Source organism: Colletotrichum lupini, chromosome 2 (genome assembly GCF_023278565.1).
Source record: "Colletotrichum lupini chromosome 2, complete sequence".
In the NCBI taxonomy this organism is placed as follows: Eukaryota; Fungi; Ascomycota; class Sordariomycetes; order Glomerellales; family Glomerellaceae; genus Colletotrichum; species Colletotrichum lupini.
The window spans coordinates 2675101-2699195 of NC_064675.1; the positions used below are offsets into that span (position 1 = coordinate 2675101).

A 24095-nucleotide genomic window follows, 5' to 3' on the forward strand; every position below is an offset into this window, starting at 1 on the left:
ATAATAGTACCTAGTTACCTATTTTATATAATATATCTATCCTAGTTTTATTAACTTATTACTTATACGTCTCGCGTGCTTTTTATATAAAGGGTTATAAAGCTTTTTAGTTAGCTCGTAATTAGGCTATACGCTCCTTAGCTAAGATATTCTATATACTATTTCGAGTCCCCGTTAAGATCGATATAGGGTACGTAAGTAAGAACCTAAGTAGGGCCTTAGTAAGCGCTTTACGGATTACTAAGTACTAGGCGTTATTATATATAAACTTAGCTAAGTAAAGACGCTGCGCCTAATTTAATTAATCTTAAGTATAAAAATAGCGAAGGTACTACTCTAAATATTAGTTCTACCGTTCTATTTAACTATCTGTTTATAGGTAGAACGCGGTACTAAGACGCCTCTTTATTATTAAAAAGTAATAGAGATAAGTCTAAAACTTATTTATAAATAACGACCCCTTGTTAAAGACGATCCTTTTAGGTATTCTAAACTTAGTAAAGATCTTTACGAATAAGAAGTTTATAAATCCCTAGGCTATAAGGGTCGTCCTCGTAATAATATAGACGTTATACTTCGTAAATCGGTTTACTATAACGAGTACTACGTCGTAGGGGCGCCTTTTAATTAGCGTAGTTAATATAAGTAAGCCCGTAATAAAGTCTAGCGATATTTCTTATTATAGCCTAACTAGGGTAAGTAGGGGGCGTAATAAGCTATACGGCTTATAATAACAAGGCTTCGTCCGCTAGTATATTATATAAGTATTAATATAACTTTTTATATCCTTATTTATTCTATCTTAGTAATAGTAGCGTTTTAGTAGCGCTATCGTCCGCTTTATATTATAATATCTTACTATAAGCATATCGTAATATACTTTAATAACCTCCCTCCTTAGCCCCTTATATAATAGTACGTAGGCGCGGCCGCTATAGTATAATAGCTTTTTAAAATTATATACTTAGCTTTATTATTATTTCTTCTTAGCTAAGCGAGGCCGTTAGTTCTTTTTAATCTATTACTTATCTCTTATAAAAGCGTCTTTTTATTAAGCGGCCCGTAGTTAACTTATTATTAGTAACCCCTCTTTATTAAATACTATTTTAGGTACTCTTATTACGTCGGAGTTTTATAAAACGAGTAGCTTACGATTTATAGTTCTAGCGGTAAGTTTAAGTAGCTTTTTAAGTATTATATTATAACTCTAACGCCCTAGGCTCGTAGCCCCGTTATACCTCTCGAAATACTCCTCGGAGTTCCCTCGAGCTAGAGCTCCTAATCTCCTTCGCTTACTTTTCTATACTATTACTAGTTCCGCTTTTAAAATACTTACTATTCCTTTTATTTAGGAGCCGCTCCCGCGGCTTGTCCTCGTATACCTTATTATTACGACTCTAAGGGGCTTTTATATATTTTTAACGTTATAAAGGTCTTCCCTTATTTTTAATAATAGCTCCTCTACTTTACTATCGTTACTACTTTTATTATAATTAGGTCTTTATAATAGTCTATTCGCTAGGTTCTTTATACCTAACTTAAACTTAATCTCGATATTAAACGCTATAAGTTCGTTTAGTTAGCGTAGCTATCTCCCGTTTAGTCTCTTTTTTATATCTAAGAACTATAAATTAAAATAATTTATAAATACTACGACCTAATCTTAGTTATAAGCGAGGTAGTGTCGCTAGTTCCTTAGTACGTCTACGATAGTTAGTAGCTCCGCGTCTTTTATACCGTAATAGCTCTCCGTATTTATTAATTTCCTCGACCTATAAGTAATTAGGTACTAATTACCCTTAAATAATTACGTAATTACTAAGCCGATAGCTCGAGCCGAAGCGTCTATTTATAACCGTATGGGTAGGGTAGGGTCGAAATATCGTAATATTAGTACGTTAATAAATACTATTAATAGCTTCTTAAACGACTCTATGGTTAGTATTAGTAACTCTAATTATCCTAGTTTTACCTTCCTTAATAAGTTTATTAGAAGTACTATTATCTTAGCGTAGTTATTAATAAATTTATAGTAGAACCCCGTAAATTTAAAGAACGTTTATATATCTTTAATACTCCTTAGAAGTAGCTAATTTACTATAGCTTCGGTACGCGCGGGTTCTATTTCTATACCTTTATTAAATACGATATACCCTAAGAATCCTATACGCAATATATAAAACTTATATTTACCGCCGTTTAGATATAAGTTCTATTATTGTAATTTTTATAGTACGCTACGTACGTGCTCTTTATGCGCTACGTAGTCGTTATTATATATTAGGATATTATCTAGGTATACGATATAAACGGTATTAACTAGGCCGCTTAGAACGTTATTAATATGCGCTTAAAAAGTCGTGGGCGCGTTAGTTAGCCCAAAAGGTACGACTAGGTATTCGAACTACTCGTATTTAGTACGAAAAGCCGTTTTCTATTTATCGCCCTCGGCTATACGTATATAGTAGTACGCGTTCTTAAGGTCTAGCTTTATAAAAATAGAGGTATTAAATAGTTTATTTAGTATCTCTCTAATTAGCGGTAGTAGCGTTCTATTTTTTTATATAATCTTATTAATCGCTCTATAGTTAACGTAAAGTCGTAGCTCTCCTCTTCTTTTAAGTATAAAGAGGATAGGTACTCTTACCGGGCTTATAAAGGGGCGTATCTAGCCCCTAGCCTCTACTTTTATTAAATAGTTGCGCAGGATCTCGAGCTTATAATTTAATAATAAATAAATAGGTCCCTAGGGGATAGGCGCTACGTTATTTAGCTCGATACAGTAGTCGTGCGGTGCTCTATTTAGTAACGAGATAGCTTTTTTTTTAAAAATAAGTCGTTAAAGTCCTAATAACGCAGCTTCTAATCCTCGGTTACGCTCGCTAGTACTACGTTACTATTTATAGCTAGGTTAATTATAATATGCGCGAGTATTACCGAAACTAAGTCGTTTAGTAGCCCCTTTTTTAGGGCGTCTAAGCGGATATATCGTTCGTAGATTAGATACTATTACTTCTTTTATTTCTAACTAATTAGCAGGTTAATATCCTCTAGCTAAGAGAAACCGAGGATAAACGTAGGTACCGTAATATTAGCTATTACGAAGTAATATAGCTATATCTCTATTACGTAGTCGCTATTAGTAATTCGAAGCCGTAAGTAATAGCTTCTTAGCGTCTCTATTTATTTACCCTCGACGTTTACTAGCTATAGTAATAAGTAAATTCGTAAATTAGTATTAAAACTATTAAATAGCCCGATACTAACTACGTTCCCTTTTACTCCCGAATCGATAAGGGCGCTTAGCTTTTTTTATACGTAGTTTAGGTATATATAGGTCGGGACGTCTAAGCGCCGCCCTTATTAATCGCTAGCTACTCTTTTTATTAGGATAGTATTCGAGCTCGTTACTAGTCCGCGCTACTTAACTAGGGCGAGGTTTAATTAATAGTTAGCGGCCTTATGCCCTTTTTAATTATATTTATAATATATAACGCTCGGGTAGCTATTAGCGAGGTACTTAGTTTTATTATAATTATAGTACTACTAATACTACTCCCGCGGTCGCGAGTAATCCCTTATAATATAGCTAGTCTTTTTATAATTATAATACGTAGTATCCTTACTAAGTAAGTTACGGCGTGTTCTTTATATATTCGACTTATTAGCGCCCTAGTATCTTCTTACTAGCTCGTTCGAGTTTAAGTTAGAATATTACCTAGGAGACGTTCGTAGGCTCCTTATTAATAGCGAGGATTATTTAATACGTCTTATTAATAATACTAGTTATAAATAAGTCCGCAGAAGTTCTATTTATAATACTATTATAAAGTATAGTTCGGGCCGTAGCTTACTTATTAGCGTAGAGATCCTCTATTTCTCTATTAGGATATATTCTAATTCTATCTCGAGCTTATTAATGCGGCTAATGAACTCGTCGACTTTTTTTTTTTAACTTTATAAGGTACTATTTAGTTATATACTCGCTACTATTCCTTAACTAGCGGGATTAGATAGGTTATTTTATAAAAAGGTCTCTAGTTCCTCCTATATAACCTAGTTTATTATAAAACCGGGGGTCCTTTAGTAGTTAAAAATATAGTATATCTAAGAGGTTTTTACGCTACTACTTAGGTAGCTAACTATATATATTACTTTATCGCGGTCTATTCTTATTTATTAAGCCTATAGGTCGAAGCGATAATAATAATTAAAAAAGAAGCTCTATAAATCCCGTACCGATTTATTAATATATAATAAGTTAGGGAGGGATAGCGGTCTAAACGTAAACGTTCCGCTTACGGCGCTTATTTAAGTCGGGAGGGAGCTAGTAAATAGGGGCTTAGGTAGTACGAACTTATCGCTTTATTATTACTCGAGCGGCGCTTTAAGTACGGCTTTACTTATTAAACTATCCTTAGTTCGGGGGTTTACGTTTCTATTTATATTAAAACTAACGTCCGAGGTTATTATAGCTAAGACCGTAGCCCTTAGTACGGGGGCCGGGCTATTTAAAGAGCTCTATAAGCGCTCTAAATTTACTTATCTTCTATATAAGCGCTCTTCGTACGTTATAATAAGGATTTCTTTTTTTAATTATTATTCTTATTCTTATAATTTTACTAGCCTATTGCTTATTGTTCGGTTTAGGTATTAATAAGTAAGGGTAAGAGGTTCGCTATTTTATTTAAAATTCGTTAATACTCCTAGTGATATAGTCTTTTTACGTCGCCGCTATATTAATAGTTTTATTATACTTTATTCTTATATCGTTTACTAAAGAGGAGGCGACTCTAGGGGGTTTAATAAAAAAGAGTCGTCTTCTTTTTATTATTATAGTACTAACTACGCTCTCTCGCTACGTCTCGTTTTTATTAGCATTTTAAGCTTCCGGCCTAGTCCCCTTTATAAGTAGAGATTTTAAACTATTAATAAGTATACGATATAGGGAAGAAGCTTATAGAGGCTAACTACTATTAGGGTCTAAAAAAGGAATTACTAAAATCTGCCCTTCCTTCGAGGTATATTATTAGCGCTCTATATATACCTAAGCTACTCCTTTATTACTTAGTCCCCCTCTTTATACCCCCCTAAGCTATCCCTTAACTAATAAGGCCTAACTAGCGAGGCTTAATACGTAAGCTATTATATTATCCCTAAATTCTGCTAATTTAAAGCTAGTATTAGCGTCGGTTCTAATACCGTCTAGCGGTCCCTAGTATATATCGATTTAGCTTTTTTATAGGGCTATTTATACTATTTTTATTTATAGATCCCAGAGGAATTGCCCTACCTAGAAAGATATAGCTACGTCGATTATATATAATACTAGCCAACTATTTAAGTAGAAGATATTAACGACGATTTCTTAGTTAAAGTTAAGCTTATTACGTAATTTAAATTTAAATTTGCGTAGGCTCTGCGTATTTATTTAGTATTAGTAATATACTTTCGTTAACTACTTTAGCGCCCCTATTTCGATATTATTATTACTTAATTACTTTAGGAGGTTATATAGCCTCGTAACTAACGGGTACCCGAATCTCTAGTATAGTCTTCTAAGCTTACTTTCCGTTAGGTAATTAATTAACTTCGTATTATTAATAAGCTTTATAAACGTATACTCCTATTATTATTTAACTATCTCAAAGTACTTATTACTAGAGATTTTATTCTTTATATTATTAAATATAATACCTAGTTAATTTATATTTTTTAAATATAAGAGAAATGGGGTATTAACGAGTAAAATATAGAAAATTATTATTCCGAAGTATATCTCTATTTCTACTATACTTAGGGCGACGATTTCTTTACCTAGGCTAAAACTAATCTTTATAATACTCGCTATTAATATATTAAGTATTATTAGCGCAATCTTTTATAGCGCTTAGAATTACCCTTTTTTTTAATTAACTATTACGATGCCCTAGTATCTAAGATAATCTTATAAAAATTATCTAGGCCGTACTTTTTGCTCGCGTAGAATGCTTATATAAGCTTAGTATTTAAGAGATTTAGGTAGTATAAAAAGGACCCCTTTAGCTACCCTTAGATTTACTTAGTACTATATTTCTTTTTTTTAAATATTAAAAAAAATAGCGTCTTCTTTTTAATCGTTAAGAGAATAGGCTTTAGCCCTATCAGATTTACCTTTTTAGTTACCTCTATATCCGTTATCTAAGGGACCTTCTTTTATTATTTATAAATAAAAGCCTACTTATTAAGAGCTTTCGCTACCCTCTATTTATTTAGCCTCGTATATTTTCTAAAAACTAACGGGGTAAAAAAAAAGTAGTTAATATTATTAATTTTATTATAATTTAATTCGTTAGTATAAGGAATAAGATTTTCTTTATTTTCTAAATTTCTTATAAGGGGTATATGCTTTAAGTTACTACTTTAGCTACTATTATTAAGTTCTATACCCCCGGATCTACCCTTATAAATAACGAGGAATTAGTTAAACTAATAAGGGCTAGTTTTATTATTTACTACCCTTAACTTTTTATATTATTCGTACGATTTAATACGCTCTTTTTTAAAATAGTTACTTAACTAATATTTATCCTTTTTATAAATATAGTATTACCTTTTTTATTACCCTACCCGTAAGTTAAATCTCTACTTATTTAACGAATCTAGGCCTCCTTATTAAGGATTACTATATCTAGCCTCTTTTCTTTTTTATTATACGTTTAATCGACTTAATATTATTAATAAGGGCCGTTATATGTTTAGAAATAGGGTTAGTGCGGTATTCTTACTTTAATATTAAAACTAGATCTTAGCTTCGAATAAAGCGTTTCGTAATCTTTAAGTACTTAGTATAAAGTTATTTTTATTTCTAATATACGCTAGACTGCGGTATAAAAATATTCAACTTTCCGCTTATTTATCCCCTTATTTAGCTAGGTTTTCGCTAGTTTATTAATTCGATTAATAAGCTCTTTAAGGATTTTTACTCGCAATTTACCTTTTATTATCCTAGCTATAAATATAAAAAAAATCGCTCGTAGTTTAAATAAGAGCTTTAAGTTTTTATTATAAGTCTCGAAGCAGCTTCGGATTGCGTTAATTATACTAAAAAGGTCGTTTCGATCGAAATTACGTACCGCTTCGTAATAATAATTAGAGGCTTTATTTACGAGTACGATATTAATTACTAAATAGTACTAGTATTCCCTAATTCTAACTTTTTTATAATAATTATAAAATATTATTAGGGTTTTTTATAAGACCTTATACTTCCCTCTAGAGTATAATTTCTTTTTTAAGAAGATCTTTTTAAGGTTTATAAATTGCCTCGTATTTGCCGCTAGATTTTTAGTATTTATATACGATCCTTGCGTCGCTACGTATTATTAGTAATTTTAGGTCGTTTATTTCTTTTTTTATTAGCCGATCGGTACCGAATTTTATATTAATAGCGGTAATAAGTTATAAATTAAAATAGGTAGAATTATTAATTATCGTACTTTTAGTACTATATTTTGCCCCGGTATATCCTTTTATAATAATAGATTTCTGTTAGTAATTATAAGGAGGAAATCTAGGTCGTTTACCCTTTTTTTAAATTTATTAAAGTAATTATACGCTCTATTAACCTAGGCCTGGTTTTATAATACGAATTCCTCTTTTATAATTATCGCTATTAGTATTTTATATAGCTTTTGCGATTATAACTACGCTAATAATACCCCTCGCCCGTAAAGGAATTTATTTACTACTTTTACGATTCCTAAGCTTACGCTTATAAACTATTTATCTAGTTAGTAACTAAGGTCGTTTACGATCTCGTAGAATAGGGGTTACCCCTATAGCCCCTTTTTTTTATAAACCTTAGTTAAATAGATTAATACCGTATTAATTTACTTACTATTAAACTAATTTACGATTCTATATATCTACGTCCCTTAATAGTCTAAGTTAATATTTACTTACTTATAAGGGATTAGGATTCTATTTAAGATTAGGTTTCGTTCTCTTTTTTTTTACCCTAACTTACTAAGGGTCGTACTCTAGCTTATGCTTATATTAGTAATTACTAACGTATTTAATTTTAACGGGGATATATTTAATCCGCGCGCTAGTTATAATAAATCCGTACTTTCGCTACTTAACGAATTTATTAAAGTCTAGGAGATTCCCACTTTTTTTTACTATCTCGCTACTACTTTCGTTTTTATTATTTTTAGCGATTACTATTACTTTTCTAAATTACTAACTATTATACTTACTAAGATCTTCTTTTTTATTTAATATAAAAAGGTAGGTTTTAGTAGTTCTTTTTAATAATAGTAGTAGTAAACGTTTATATTATTATAAGAAGATATAGTAATTAATCTCGGGATCTTTATTAGTTATTAATTTCCGCTATCTTATATATTTCTAGCTTTTTAAGCCTCGTGCTTTTTATAATTTTTAAATAGCTTCTTTCTCTAACTTACTTCCTCTAGGGCAGTATTTTATAAAAATAGTTAAAAATAAATACTAAGCGGCTTATAAAAGAGCTATATAAGTTATTAAAAACCGTATGGGCCGTTAAGTATAGTTAACGAAGTTAAGCCCTCTTTTTTATAAAATTATAGATTTTAAAAACTTATTAAAAATACTTACTTATTACTTATACGCAATAGGGTTAGATACTTTAAAAATCTTATTTTTTACGGCCTTTCGGTACTTTATTTTATATTTTTTAAATAGTTTTTTTCGTAGCTTAATTGCGGTAAGGTAATTATTACTTACTAATAATCCTTTTTATTACTTAGTTAATTTTTTAAAATTAGTAATTTTATATTAAGAGCTAGTATAAAAAGAAGCCTTTTAATAGCTCTCTAAAGGATTTTTTTTTTCTTTTTAAATCCTCGTCTTTTTAGCCTTTTTTTAAGCTAATAATAATTTTAATAAGAGGTCGTAGGACTATTTTAAAGTAGCCGCTTTTTTTTTAAGTTAATTTCTAAGATTTATAATATTTTTAACTTAATATTATTAAGACCTCTAAATCCCCTCCTCCTTCGTTAAACCGTCCCCTATACTTTATTTTTAAGTAATACCTAGGGGGTAGTTAAGAGAGTTACGAGGAGGTTATTTAGATTGCGGGCTTAAGGTCGTACTTATAAGATCCTTATAGTAATAAACTTTTTTATATACTATAAATCTCTTAGTTTAATAACTCCTATAGGGTTACTTTTGTTACTAAATAAAAATGTTTATATTTAGAGATCCCCTTTTTTAATTACGTAGTACTTTTTTATATTATATTATTAAGCTCGTTCGTTACGCTAATTAATTAAGTAAGTAGTCGTTACGTAGGTATTTTCTTTTATTAATTTAACTAGTTAATTTTTAATTACGGGCCGGCTATAAAAAAGTTATTTAATAAAAAAGCTACTCGGGGTAATAGTAAAAGGCTAGTTACTTAAGTAGTTCCGTTAATTAATATAGTTTAACGTAGTAAACGTCGACCTCTTATAAATAATAAAGGGCTACGATTACTTAATTCCGTATAGTATTTAAGGATCGCTTTTTTTTTAATCTATTTTTATAAAATTAATTAGTACGAATTTCTTATCCTATATAGTATTAAGAAGTCGTCTTTTTTACGTAGTAAGATACCTTACCGATCTATAATAATAGAATTTAATTATTAATTAGTATTAGTATTTTTATTATAGAGTAGTTAGTTCGAACTATAATTAACGAAGAGATTAATTAAATTATATAAATATTTACGTAATAGGTATAAAAAGGAGGTTCTAACCGTAAGTTAGGCTAGCTACGATAATCGTAAATAGGGCCCCTAATTGGCCCCTGCGCAGTCGGTTATATGCCGCGGTCGAATTGGACTTCTAATCCGATATGCGCATTCACTAGAAACTGAAAACCACATGAGGCTTGGCTTCCAAGTGCAACCACGGCCTTCTCATAGGATTACACTATCTATCTTGGTAGCACGCTCTGCCGCGCCTAGGAAAACGAGACTTCTGAGCCGCAAAACGCAAGGCTAGAGCTACTGTCTGTGTTACCGTTAGCTTCTCTGACGGTAGAACTGGGCGCACCTTGTTTAGTAGCTTCATGAATGTCAGCATGAGATGTGATATCAGAATATGCTTAAAGCCCTCCAGTAGGCCGTTCTCAGAGCCTTTCGGATCCAAGAGCGTGATGAGATTGTTTCTGAGGAGCTTTCTGGGCCCGATCTAGGAACTCGTACCGTGTCCCCCAATGGCGTTCAAGACCTCTTCTCAGAGAGGCAGTGACGATGCAGACCGGTTTTCAAAGAACGAGAATTGGAAGGCAACATTGAAGCATGGAAGTCAGGATGTTGGGGCTTGGGGAGGTCCAGCCTGCCTACTCTTCTCGAGAATGCCAGACTTTCTCAGAGCCTTGCCGTCACCCACGCCTTCCCCCCGGTGATGTGGCGTAAGCGATATGCAGTCAGCAGCTGAGAGCGGAAATAGCCTCATGATTAATATTTGCGCGCGCAACCCAAAAGAAACGACCAACCAAAGATGGAGGAACTTGATTGGGAAATGTCTTCCACACCCTTGTCTAAATCATGTACCAGCTTGGCAACACGCATATAACTATGATCTGGCCCCGCCCAGGCTGTCAAACAGGTTCGCTCGACTAAGTGAGCAGGCTACGAATTGCAACTGCTTCTGCAATACGCAAACATGTCGAGCGTCGAGAGCGAGCGCTCAGTACCTGCGCCGGATAAGCCTGTCGAGGAACAACGGCCCTTATGGAAGGACGACGATGTTCCAGCAGAAGATAGCGATGCTTTCAAGAGCCGTATTCATCGTGAGTTACTTTGCTATTAAACTTACAGGGTTAGCCGACTCACGCCAATTAGGCTACTTCGGAGAGCATGGTGCGAAAGATGAGACGTTCTAACTTAAAGATGATTAAATTAGCAATTGGTCCGACCCGCCGAACCCTAAGTGCTACGCTTCTTTTGGGGATGACGGAGTAATAGCTACCGTTAATGCCTACGGCGACTTGATGCAATTTAGTAGCTTTTTGGGGGTTGGTCAATCCGGTGTATTTTCTGCCGACTATGGCGATACAGACGAGCTATTCTATGTTCTAAGTAGAGCTGAGTAACTGCTCGAAATGTAGCGAGATTAAGTGCGCGAGTGCGTTGGCTACGGCCTGCGATTTCTTAGTATAAATCCGCGGCGATGCCGCAATCTAGGTTACGTCTATGATAGATGGCCTCGGTATGAGATGGAAGACGATAAACTTAAACTTACTTTGTAGTGGATGGTCTACGAGAGAACGGTTTTGTAGCAATGCCTTATTATAAACGATAGGGCGGACGATGTGGAAGTCCCTTTTCGATTTGCTAAAGCTATGCAGATCCGAGACTTGGATTATCTTAAGTGGCCCAATTTAGAAAAGCAGCCTGGCCAATTTCAAATCCAAGCCCCAAATGGCTACGGGTGGGTTTTTGTTTAGCATTTGTAGTATGAAGGAGCGGACGAAGAAAAGGAGAACGGAGCAGTATTATCGCCTGCTATTTAAATCGAGATAGTAACCGAAGATCCAAAGGAAATGCCGAAATAGGCGAAGCTCCCATCGCCTGAGCTATTGGATGCTATTGTAGTTGTGGTGTCTGTCTTTGTGGATGGTAAAGCTGTTTATTGGGATCCTAGGGATAGTACGGTTCCCGACCTTTGGAAAAGATATTTGGGGAGTAAAGCTACATTTGAGGTTGTCACCGCTTATAAAATGGTATATTTGACTAAGTTTAATGCTGCATGGGATGAGTTCCTCGTACTAGCCGTCTAAGTAGACGTTGGTAAGTATCTGAAGTTAGTTAAATTTACGGCGTTCCGTATCTTAGAATATATTAAGCCTGCCGAAGGTAAGGAAAAAGAGAAATCCGAGAAAACTAGAAATCGATGGGTACAATCTGTTCTATTAACTAAAGATATTATTAGTATCCCTATTATAGGGTAGTTAGTTCGAACCGTAGTTAACGAAGAGATTAATTAAACTATATAAATATTTACGTAGTAAGTATAAAAAAGAGGTTCTAACCGTAGGTTAGGCTAGCTATAATAATTATAAATAAGGCCCCTAATTAGCCTTTATATAGTTAGTTATATACCGCGGTTAAATTAGATTTTTAATTTAATACCAACTTTTTTTTTTTATTAATTTAATTACTATAGTTAGAAGTATAATTCGACCTCGGGCCCGTTTATTAAGTCGTCTTTTTTTCCCCCTTTTCTCTACTCTTTTTATATAACTTATCTTTTTATTTATATAATAACTTTTTTATTATTTATAAATTACTCTAATCCTTTATTTAGTATTACTTTTATAAAAGCGTTTATAAAGTTATTTTTATTATTAATCTAACGGATCTTAAGTATTTTGCGCCTTTTATACGATTACTTAAGGGCTATAATATTAATTATAAGCTTCTTTTCTTTTATTATTCTTAATTTAACGAGGTATTTATATAGTAAGTAGGAATTAGTATAAATAACCGTTAAAATAAGTAAAAAGCTAATTTAATTAATAATTTTTTTTAGCGTTATTAAAATTATATAAGAGAGGTTAATGCCGTTAATTATACTATATACTTCTAATATTAGTATACTTTTCGTTACCCGCTTATTTTTAGTTAATAAATAGTAGATTATATTACTATATATAATAAATTCGCTCTTACTTATACTCTTATTAATTAAGATAATAATATACCCTAATTACGAAGTAAGGTCGTTATTATTCGTAAATAACTTATTAATAAAGACGTAGAGCTTATTAGTTATAAGGTTAATTAGGTAATAGATAAGACCTTAATCGAGATTCGTTTATTATTACTTAAGCTACTTATTAAGTACTTTAACGTTTTATTTAATTAAATTTATAGCCTATACTACTCTAATATAATTAAAAATTACTTTAAGCTAATAAATACTTATAATATATACCCCTCGCACGAGCTTAGCTTTATATTACTTTTTAATATTAATTACGTTCGGATTAATAAGGTTAATCTTTTTACTCTATTCCTTTTATTAAAAAATAACGGTTTTTTATTATTATAAAAATCCTATTATTAAATACTAGGGGGGTATTTATTATAAGGACCTCTTTTAGCTTTATTATAAAGCCCGCTTTTTAAAGCTCTTTATCCTCCTTTTTTATAAAATTAATATTAAATAGGCTTAATATATCGTCGGTTTATATTCTAACGATTTTAAATTAGTTACCTTCGTACTCTATAATTAATAAGTACGGGTTATATATAGAGGTAATTATTAATAGTTAATTAATATAAAAATCGTAATAAGTAGCTTACTAATAAGTACCCGATTTTATAAGCTTATATAGTAGCTTAAGTACTTTAATAATCGTGCTTTCTAAGTACTTATTAGCTATTTTTTTTAATAAATAGGCTAGGATTTTCTTTATAAGCCCTGTGGCTAATTAAGTATAGGCCTAGGTAATATTACGGCTCTAAATTTTATATCCCCTTTTTTATAATAATACTATTAATATTATTATTAATCGTTAGCTATAGCGCTATATAATAAGCGATTATATAAGTAGCGTTACCTTTTTAACGTTACCGTACCCCTAAATTACGTATTTAAACTTTTTATACGGCTAGGGTGTTTTTTTTTTTAATTTTATAAACTATTTATAATTTAAATATATAGAGGTTTATATGTTTTTTTAAGTTATATAGAATAAATTAATAGACCCCTCGATTATAAAGAGTATTTATTTCGATAAAATTTAATCTTTTATATAGCTTTTTAGTAGTTATAATTATACTTTCCTTGCGTAGTTTAACCGCTAGCTCAAAATCGGCTTTCTCTTTTACTATATAAAAAGTATTAATTACCTTATTATTAATAATAAATTATTATATTAGGGCTTACTATCGTAGTCTTTTGCGACGTCTCGCTAGTAATATTAATACCCTTTTAATAATTTCCTTTTCCTCGTTATTTATTAGTATTACTACGACGATTTTATTAAAAATAATTTCTTATACTTCTACTGTAAGTTATATAGTTTCCCCTAGCTCTTCTTTTTTTTATAAGTTAGAAATTACTTTATTAGGATTTATATAATACGGTCTAACTACCGTAATTAATACTTTAAGTAGCTAGTTACGATCTTTCGTAATTATATAAGAGCGCTCGTTAATAAGAATTAACTTATATAACCTAGCTTATTATTAAGTCATTTCGTACTATACTTATATATCCGAATTTAGTAATATATTTAAATTACCCCCTATATTAGGCCTATTGCGCATAGTAATTACCTTATTAACTTATTTTTTTATACTTACCTCGCGTAATACTTATATTACTTTTTTAATTATTTAAGCTCGTTAGCTTATACCTAGCGATAGTAGTAAAGTTAAGGTCGTTTTTAAATATACTTTAAATATTAATAATATTAATATAAGTCCGTTAGGCCCTATAGTATTATTATAGTATTTAAGTACTATTTAGAAGTATTTGTCGTTAGTAAAATCCGGATTTTCTTTTTTAATAATTCTAAACGCCCTTTTTAATTATTAGTATACCCTTTTTACTTTTTTAATACTATAGTGCGCTTTAATAAGTACGATTTTTAGTTATATACCGTAGGCCGTTATATTATCCCTAAATTTTACTAACTTAAAGCTAGTATTAGCGTCGGTTTTAATATTATTTAGCGGTCCTTAGTATATATCAATTTAGCTTTTTCGTAGGGTTATTTATATTATTTTTATTTATAAATCCTAGAGGAATTACCCTACTTAAAAAGATATAGCTACGTTAATTATATATAGTACTAGCCGACTATTTAAATAAAAAATATCGATAACGATTTTTTAATTAAAATTAAGCTTATTACGTAATTTAAACTTAAATCTGCGTAGGCTCTGTATATTTATTTAGTATTAGTAATATACTTTCGTTAACTATTCTAACACCCTTATTTCGATATTATTATTACTTAATTATTTTAAAAAGTTATATAGCCTCGTAACCGACGGGTGCCCGAATCTCTAATATAGTTTTCTAAGCTTACTTTCCGTTAAGTAATTAATCGACTTTGTATTATTAATAAGCTTTATAAACGTATACCCCTATCGTTATTTAACTATTTCGAAGTACTTATTATTAAAGATTTTATTCCTCGTATTATTAAATATAATACTTAGTTAATCTATATTTTTTAAATATAGGAGAAATAAAGTATTAATGGGTAAAATATAAAAAGTTATTATTCCGAAGTACGTCTTTATTTTTACTATACCTAGGGCGACGATTTCTTTACTTAGGCCGAAACTAATTTTTATAATACCCGCCGTTAACGTATTAAGTATTATTAATACGATCTTTTATAGTACTTAGAATTGCCCTTTTCTTTTAGTTAACTATTACGATACCTTAGTATCTAGGATAATTTTATAGAAATTATCTAGGCCGTACCTTTTGCTTATATAGAATATTTATATAAACTTAGTATTTAAAAGATCTAAGTAATATAAAAAGGACCCCTCTAGCTACTCTTAGATTTATTTAGTATTATATTCTTTTTTTTTAAATCTTAGAAAAAATAGCGTTTTCTCTTTAATTATTAAGAGAATAGGCTTTGGCCTTATTAAATTTACCCTTTTAACCGCCTCTATATCCGTTATTTAAGGGACCTTCCCTTATTATTTATAAATAAAAACCTACTTATTAAGAGCTTTTATTACCCTTTATTTATTTAGTTTTATATATCCTCCGGAGGCTAACGGGGCGAAAAAAGAGTAGTTAATATTATCGATTTTATTATAATCTAATTTATTAGTATAGGGGGTAAGATCTTCCTTATTTTCTAAATCTTTTATAAGGGGTATATATTTTAAGCTATTATTTTAGCTACTATTACTAACTTCCGTACCCCTGGATTTATTTTTATATATAACGAGGAATTAGTTAAATTAACGAGGGCTGGTTTTGCTATTTATTACCCTTAACTTTTTATACTATTTATACGATTTAATACGCTCTTTTTTAGAGTAGTTACTTAATTAATATCTATCCTTTTTATAAATATAGTATTACCTCTTTTATTACCCTACCCGTAAGTTAAATTTTTATTTATTTAATAAATCTAAGCCTCCTTATTAATAATTACTATATTTAGCCTCTTTTCCTTTCTTATTATACGTTCGATCGACTTAATATTATTAATAAGGGCCGTTGTATACTTAGAAATAGGTTTAATACAGTATTTGTATTTTAATATTAAAACTAGATCTTAGTTTTAAATAAAGCGTCTCGTATTCTTTGGGTACTTAATATAGGGTTATTTTTATTTTTAATATACGCTAAATTATAATATAAAAATATCCGACTTTTTACTTATTTATCCCCTTATTTAGCTAGGTTTTTATTAGCTTATTAATTCGATTAATAAGCTTTTTAAGGATCTCTATTCGTAATTTACTTTCTATTATCTTAGTTATAAATATAAAAAAAATCGTTCGTAGTTTAAATAGAAGCTTTAGGTTTTTATTATAAGTTTTGAAGCGGCTTCGGATTGCGTTAATTATACTAAAAAAGTCGTTTTAATTAAGATTACGTACCGCTTCGTAATAATAATTAGAGGCTTTATTTCTAAATATAATATTAATTACTAAATAGTACTAGTATTCCCTAATTCCGACTTTTTTATAATAATTATAAAATATTATTAGGGTTTTTTATAAGACCTTATACTTCCTCTTAAAGTATAATTTCTTTTTTAAAAAGATCTTTTTAAAGTTTATAAATTACTTCGTATTTACTATTAGATTTTTAATATTTATATACGATCCTTGCGTCGCTACGTATTATTAATAACTTCGGGTCGTTTACCTCTTTTTTTATTAACTAATTAATACCGAATTTCGTATTAATAATAATAACGAGTTATAGATTAAAATAAGTAGAATTATTAGTTATTATACTTCTAATATTATATTTTGCCCCGGTATATCCTTTTATAATAATAGATTTCTATTAGTAATTATAAAGAGGAAATTTAGGTCGTTTACCCTTTTTCTAAATTTATTAAAGCGATTATACGCTTTATTAACTTATACTTAGTTTTATAATACGAATTCCTCTTTTATAATTATTATTATTAATATTTCGTATAGCTCTTACGATTATAATTACGCTAATAATACCCCTTGTTTATAAAGGAATTTATTAACTATTTTTATAATTCTTAAGCTTGCGCTCGCGAACTATTTATTTAGTTAGTAGCTAAGGTCGTTTATAATCTTATAAAATAGGGGTTACCCCTATAGCCCCTTTTTTTTATAAACCTTAATTAAATAAATTAATACCGTATTAATTTACTTACCGTTAAGCTAATTTACGATTTTATATATTTATATCCCTTAATAATCCGGGTTAATATTTATTTATTTATAAGGGATTAGAATTCTATTTAGGATTAGGTTTCGTCCTTTTTTTTTTTTTTAACTTACTAAGGGTTATGCTCTAGTTTATACTCGTATTAGTAATTATTAGCGTATTTAATTTTAATAGGGATATATTTAATCTGCGCACTAGTTATAATAAATTCGTACTTTTATTACCTAACGAATTTATCGGGGTTTAAGAGATTCCCACTTCTTTTTACTATTTTATTACTACTCTCGTTTTTATTATTTTTAACGATTACTATTACTTTTTTAAATCGCTAGCTATTATACTTACTAAGATCCTCTTTTCTATTTAGTATAAAAGAGTAGGTTTTAGTAGTTCCTTTTTATAATAGTAGTAATAAACGTTTATATTATTATAAAAAAATATAGTAATTAGTCTTAGGATCTTTATTAATTACTAATTTCCGCTATTCTATGTATTTCTAGTTTCCTAAGCCTCGTACTCTTTATAATCTCTAAATAACTTCTTTTTTTAACTTATTTTTTTTAAAATAGTATTTAATAAGAATAGTTAAAAATAAATATTAAGTAGCTCGTAAAGGAGCTATATAAGTTATTAAAAACTATATAGGCCGTTAAGTATAATTAACGAAGTTAAGCCCTTTTTTTTATAAAATCGTAGATTTTAAAAACTTATTAAAAATACTTATTTATTATTTATACGTAGTGGGGTTAAATATTTTAAAAATCTTATTTTTTATAGCCTCTTAGTACCCTATTTTATATTTTTTAAGTAGTCTTTTTTATAGCTTAATTATAATTAGGTAATTATTACTTATTAATAATCCTTTTTATTATTTAGTTAATTCTTTAAAATTAGTAATTTTATACTAAGAGCTAATATAAAAAAAAGCCTTTTAGCGGCTTTTTAAAGGATTTTTTTCTTTTTTTTTTAGATCCTCGTGTTACGGCAGTGGGCATTAGGGCCCCTGTGGGCCCCGTGGCTTAGCCTTAGGCTGCGAGGCTAAGCTCTTAGTAGTTACGTAACGAGCTAGACCGCTAGGCCCAAAGGGCTAGCTCGCTAGCTTCTACTTACTATTCTATTTTTTCCTTCTTACGTTAAGTCTTTAGTTAATTAGGTTAATATAGTAGCGTTCCGACCTACCTTAAGTTCCCTTTTATAATACTACTTAACGTTACTTAATTAACTATTCTTTAAAAACAGAACGATAATATCTTAATTAATTAACTATTTACTATACTAACTAGCTACTTTTACTAAGAAAGCTTATAAGAGAGCCGAGCAATAGCTAACTAAATTAATCGTATATAAGTAGTATAATTAATACCCCTTAAATATATACCCCTTTTACTAGACGTAATAGTTAGAGGATATAGCTAAGGAGGCTAGGTCTCTTTTTATACTAATAGCTTTTAATAAAGTCGTTATTTTTATAAGTTTTAATAGAGCGTCGTAGGCCCTAACGAAGGCGCTAAGCTCTTAGTTATTAACCCTAAGGTCGCGCTATTCGACTAGTTAGTAAAGCGCTTCTTACCCTTTATTACTTAGGCCGATTACTTAGCGTACTTTAATAACGTAGCTAACTAGCTTACCTCGCCTATTTATATCCGCAACGATATCCTTTTTAAAAAGAATACTAAGTAGTATATCGACCTCGACCTTATCTAAGAACTATACTTTAAAAACGATAAAAAGACCCTACTTAAGTAGATCGAATAGTAGCTAAAGATGCGCATTACTTAGTATTAATTAGAGTAGGTCCTAGCTTTTATTATTAGCTAGCTAAGTAATAATACGGAGCGCTTATACGTAATAACCTATAAGAACCTCGACCTTATATATATTACTATTATAAAGCTCTATATTACGAAAGAAGCCCTTACCTAAGCCCATGTTAATAATGCGGCTATAGTTAAAAAACTAGAGTAATTAGAGAACGGCTCCTAAGCTAGCTCTATTTAGGACATTACTACCCTTAGCGTACTAAAATAATAGCTAGTACGCTTAGAAACGTAGGGTAGCTACGAGACTACTCTAGCCTCGTCCTATCCCATTACCTACGGCTCTTAAAAAATACCTAACGTGCCTATTTTTATAAGCGATAATACTAGCTTTAAGTTTAATTACTAGCTCTAACGTATTATAAAGCGCTTAGAAAATACTAACTATAGTATAAATAGGTATCGCTTAGAGTATATTATTAATAAGATTAGAGGTAGTGCTACGGAGTTTATATACCTAATACTAACTTTTAACGAGATTACTACGGCCGAGTAGCTACTTTACGAGCTTAAGTCGGCTTATACTAGCCCGATTATTATAGACAACGCTAGTCGTAAGCTAGACGTACTCGTAATTATACTTAAAAACGTTTACTAAAAGCGCTCTATATTTACTAAGCTCGCGCGTATTAATAAGCTTCTAAAGTCTTAGTAAAAGCGCCGTTTTTATAATAAGCTACTTATATATTTTTATAACTAAGCTATATTAAAGTACTTAAATAACACGGCTACTTTCTAAAAGTATATTAAGTACGTTACCTAGTTAGCTAACGCGATATAGCCCCCTTTTATAGAGGACCGCCCGGTTAAGGCTTCTAACTAAACCCGCTAAACCTTAGGTAGAAATAATAGAAGTAGCGGAAATAATAGAGGTACTAAAGGTATTAAATAGGACTAAGGTCGTACCTCTACTCGCGAGATAATCCCTAAAGCCCTATATTAAAAGCTTAAGGATAGTAGCGCTTATTTCGTTTATAATAATACTAAATATATTTCTAAAGACTATTTTAAAAAGCTAAAGATTACTATAGCCGCTATTAACGCTACCGAGGGCCTTATTAAGATAGAGTCGGGTTTAAAAAACTAGAACCCCTAGTAGAAGTAAACTCCTAGCTAGGGGATACGTATAAAAAGGACGGAAGATTAGTAATTAATTTAGCGAGCTTATAAGATCTCGTAAGGGGCTAGCCCTTTAAAATAGAGCTTATACTAGTATTTAATAAATATAGAATTTACTTAAGAGCCTTACTTAATACGAGAGCTAATAAGTACGGATTTATAAATAACTACGTAACCCCTTTATTATAACGGTTCTGCGCAGCCCTATCTTATAAATTATAACGCCTAATCCCTACTACTAGATTTAATAAAGAGCGATTAGATAATACTAGCGTAGTATAGACCGCTAACTTATATATTAATTAATAAGTCTTTTTAAAAGTACCCCTCTTTTAGTTTAATACGGGTCGCTACGACTTAATCCTAGGGTAGAAGTAGTTCGAATACTACGGGGTAAACCCTAATGTTCGCTACCGATATTTAATATAGCTAGAGGACCTATTATTATAAGAGACGCCCTTTACTATTATTAGGGATATCGAGGACCTATATACCCCGGAAGTTATTAACGTATAATACTAAATCGACGCTAACTATTAATAGGACTTATTTAAAATAAATATAACCCGCTATAACTAAAAGCTTTAGTAATAGCGGGTAAAGGGCACACTAATTAAGATATTACTACGCTTACTAAAGACGATAGCCCGTTAAATATAGCGGTTAAATAAGGCTAAGAATACAAAGAAAATAGAACGCGCCCTTAACGGTATTAATATTACCCCCATAGAGAGGGCTAGGTAGTAAAAACTATACTTAGTAATAGTATAAATAGATATTATTTTTATTAGCGCTCCCGCTTTTAAAAAAAACCTAAGGTAGAACGATATCGAAATAGGCTTTATATTATTTTATAAGCTTAATTATATTATAGAGGATAAGAAGGAGGAGGTAGACCCTTTATATAACGACGACTAAGTTACTTACGACCTTATAGCGACGAACTTACTAAAGTATTTACGGCCCTAGACTAACGTTTTTAGTAAGGCTACTAGCGATATACTAGCGCTTTATAAACTATATAACTATAAGATCGAGCTCCTAAATAGTAGTAGGGAGAAGCTAACTTATTACCCTTTATATAAGTAGTTAGTGCCTAAGCTAGAGGCTATAAGGGCCTATTTACTAAAGTACTTATAAAAGGGATTTATCGAGCTAAGTAATACTCCTTTCGTATTACTAACGCTATTTATAAAAAAGTACGATAATAGCTTGCGCTTTTACGTTAACTTCTATAAGCTTAATAAGGTTATAAAAAAAGACTACTACCTATTACTACTTATTAATAAGACCCTCGCGCGGCTAGGTAAAATAAAGGTGTTTATTAAGCTAGATATTAAGTAGGCCTTCTACCGTATCCGACTCGACCTAGCCTTTAAGGACTTAACGACGTTTAGAACCCGCTACGGGGTATATAAGTATAAGGTAGTACTCTTTAGGCTCTATAACGGGCTTATTACGTATTAGTAATATATAAACGAGATACTAATAGAGTACTTAGACGACTTTTATACGGTATATATAAATAATATCCTAATCTTCTCCAACGACCCCCTTTAGTACTAAGAGTACGTTATTAAAGTACTAGACCGCTTGCGGAAGGTAGGCTTATAAGCGGATATTAAGAAGTGCGAATTTAGTATTATTTTTATAAAGTACCTAAGCTTTATAGTTTTAATAAAAGGTATATAGCTAAACGAGGAGAAAGTCTCTATAGTTAGAGACTAGAAACTACCTATATTACTTAAAAGTATCTAGTCTTTCCTCGGGTTTTATAACTTTTATAAGAGGTTTATAAAGAATTACGGCTACCTAGCTAGGCCCTTTACGAAGTTAATAAGTAAAGGAGTTCCCTTTAACTTTAGTGCCGGCTACGAGACGGCCTTTAAGGCTATAAAACTAGCGCTAACGTCGGTACCTATCCTTTATTACTTTAAATAAGAGCTATTAACGCGGCTAAAAATAGACGCTTTTAACTTAGTATACGCCGGGGCGCTATTATAATAATAAAAGGATAACGGGTTATAGTACTTAGTAGCCTTTTATTTAAAAATAATAAGCGGCACAGAGCTTAACTACGCTATTTATAATAAAAAAATATTAATAATAGTGCTATATTTAGAGAAATAGCGCGCAGAGCTCGTAAGCTATAAATATAAGTTCGATATTATTATAGACTATTAGCTACTACTATTCTTTATAACTAAGCGCCTACTTAACTTATAATAAGCCCGCTAGGCTAGCACGCTAATAAACTTTAATTTTTAAATTTACTATTACCCGGGGAAGGAGAACGTGCTAGCTAACGCCCTCTTATAAAAGATAGAAGATATCCGTACTTAGTAAGTACTAAAAGAGGCTAATAGGATATAAGTCCTTATACTACTAGGACTACTATTTTTTAATATTATAGCGGAGCTACGGGCGCTACTAAGCGCCGCCGTTAGCTAACTATAGCTTATAGTTAGCTTACTTTTATTAGAAAACGAGCTATAGGGGTACTTATTAATAAAAAAGATTTTAAAGCTTAATAGGGACCTTATTATAATATCTCTCGTATTAATACGAGCGCTAGCGGCTAAAGGACGCGAGCGCTAGTCTATTTAAAATAACGGATTATTAATAATAAATAAGAAACTCGTAGTACCCGAGGAGGAGAACCTCCGTACTATAGTTATTCGTAAGGTTTACGAATAGAAACTCCTTACTTACCTAGGGCGTAATAAGGTCATAAAAATAATTAAATAGCGGTACTACTAGCCGGGCCTAATAATAAATACTTATTAATACGTTCGGAACTATTATACTTACTATTAGTTATAGAAGCCGCGCAATAAACCCCCGGAGGAGCTAAGACCGCTATTAGTACCTAACTACTTATAATAATATATCTTTACTAACTTTATAACTATCCTTACTAATTAAAAAGGATTTAATAATATATAAATAGTAGTAAACTGCTTAGGTAAAAGGGCGATATTTATTCCTTATTATAAGACTATTATAATAAAAGATATAAGCTAGATATTCTATAAGCGGGTACTACCTATCTTCGGCCTATTAAAAACTATTACGTCGGACCGAGGCCCCTAATTTATCTCCGACTTCTAAGGGGAGCTTTATAAGATTTACGGGGTTAAGTTATAGCTATTAATAGCGGATTACTTATAGATAGACGGCTAGATAGAGGTACTAAACTAGTATATCCTATAATAGTTAAGACTACTAGTTAACTAATATTAAGATAACTAGAGCGATATACTACCCGCAGTCGACTTTACTTATACTACCTAGCTTAGTAAGACTACGGGGCTATTACTATACAAAATAGAATTCGGTCGCTAGTTACGGCTTTTTTTTAACTAGTCTAAGCGAACTTATTAATTCGGCTCTATAAAAGAGAAGCTAAACCGTACTAACGCGTAGCGTATAGCTTAGGGAATATACGAGGCCTAGGAAATCGCTAGGGGTAATATAAAAGTTACTTAGGTACGATATAAAAGGTATACTAACCGCTACCGGCGCCCGGACGACTTAAAAATAAGAGACCGGGTCTTTATTAATACCTCGTATTAGAAGTTTACCGATGTAAATAAACTATAATAGCTATAGGCCGGCCTATAGCCTATCGTTAGTACTAAATAAGGGGTTATATAGGTCGTAGAATTATTAATAAGTAGCTAGGTATACCCGGTTTTTTACTTAAATAAGCTAAGGAAGGCTACTAACGACTTACTACCCGGGTAGAACTAAGAGCCGCTATTATTAATTACTA

The 24095-nt window shown here is 31.0% G+C and overlaps 4 protein-coding genes across 4 annotated transcripts; 2 read left to right on the plus strand and 2 right to left on the minus strand.

The window, feature by feature from the left end:
- Positions 1 to 1934: 1934 nt before the first annotated feature.
- Positions 1935 to 10259, plus strand: CLUP02_03093 (uncharacterized protein; the record flags this gene model as incomplete). Its single annotated transcript, XM_049282120.1, has 4 exons — positions 1935 to 1941; positions 9896 to 9950; positions 10035 to 10083; positions 10131 to 10259. The coding sequence occupies 4 exons, from the start codon at positions 1935 to 1937 to the stop codon at positions 10257 to 10259; spliced, it is 240 nt and encodes a 79-aa protein (XP_049139263.1).
- A 417-nt stretch (positions 10260 to 10676) lies between these two features.
- Positions 10677 to 10896, plus strand: CLUP02_03094 (uncharacterized protein; the record flags this gene model as incomplete). Its single annotated transcript, XM_049282121.1, has 2 exons — positions 10677 to 10803; positions 10856 to 10896. The coding sequence occupies 2 exons, from the start codon at positions 10677 to 10679 to the stop codon at positions 10894 to 10896; spliced, it is 168 nt and encodes a 55-aa protein (XP_049139264.1).
- Positions 10897 to 12524: 1628 nt separating this feature from the next.
- Positions 12525 to 12686, minus strand: CLUP02_03095 (uncharacterized protein; the record flags this gene model as incomplete). The annotated part of the gene is made up of 1 exon (XM_049282122.1): positions 12525 to 12686. A coding segment is annotated over one exon (162 nt), but the record flags the coding sequence as incomplete, so codon positions are not given.
- Positions 12687 to 15190: 2504 nt separating this feature from the next.
- On the minus strand, positions 15191 to 15349 carry CLUP02_03096 (uncharacterized protein; the record flags this gene model as incomplete). Its single annotated transcript, XM_049282123.1, has 1 exon — positions 15191 to 15349. A coding segment is annotated over one exon (159 nt), but the record flags the coding sequence as incomplete, so codon positions are not given.
- Positions 15350 to 24095: the final 8746 nt, after the last annotated feature.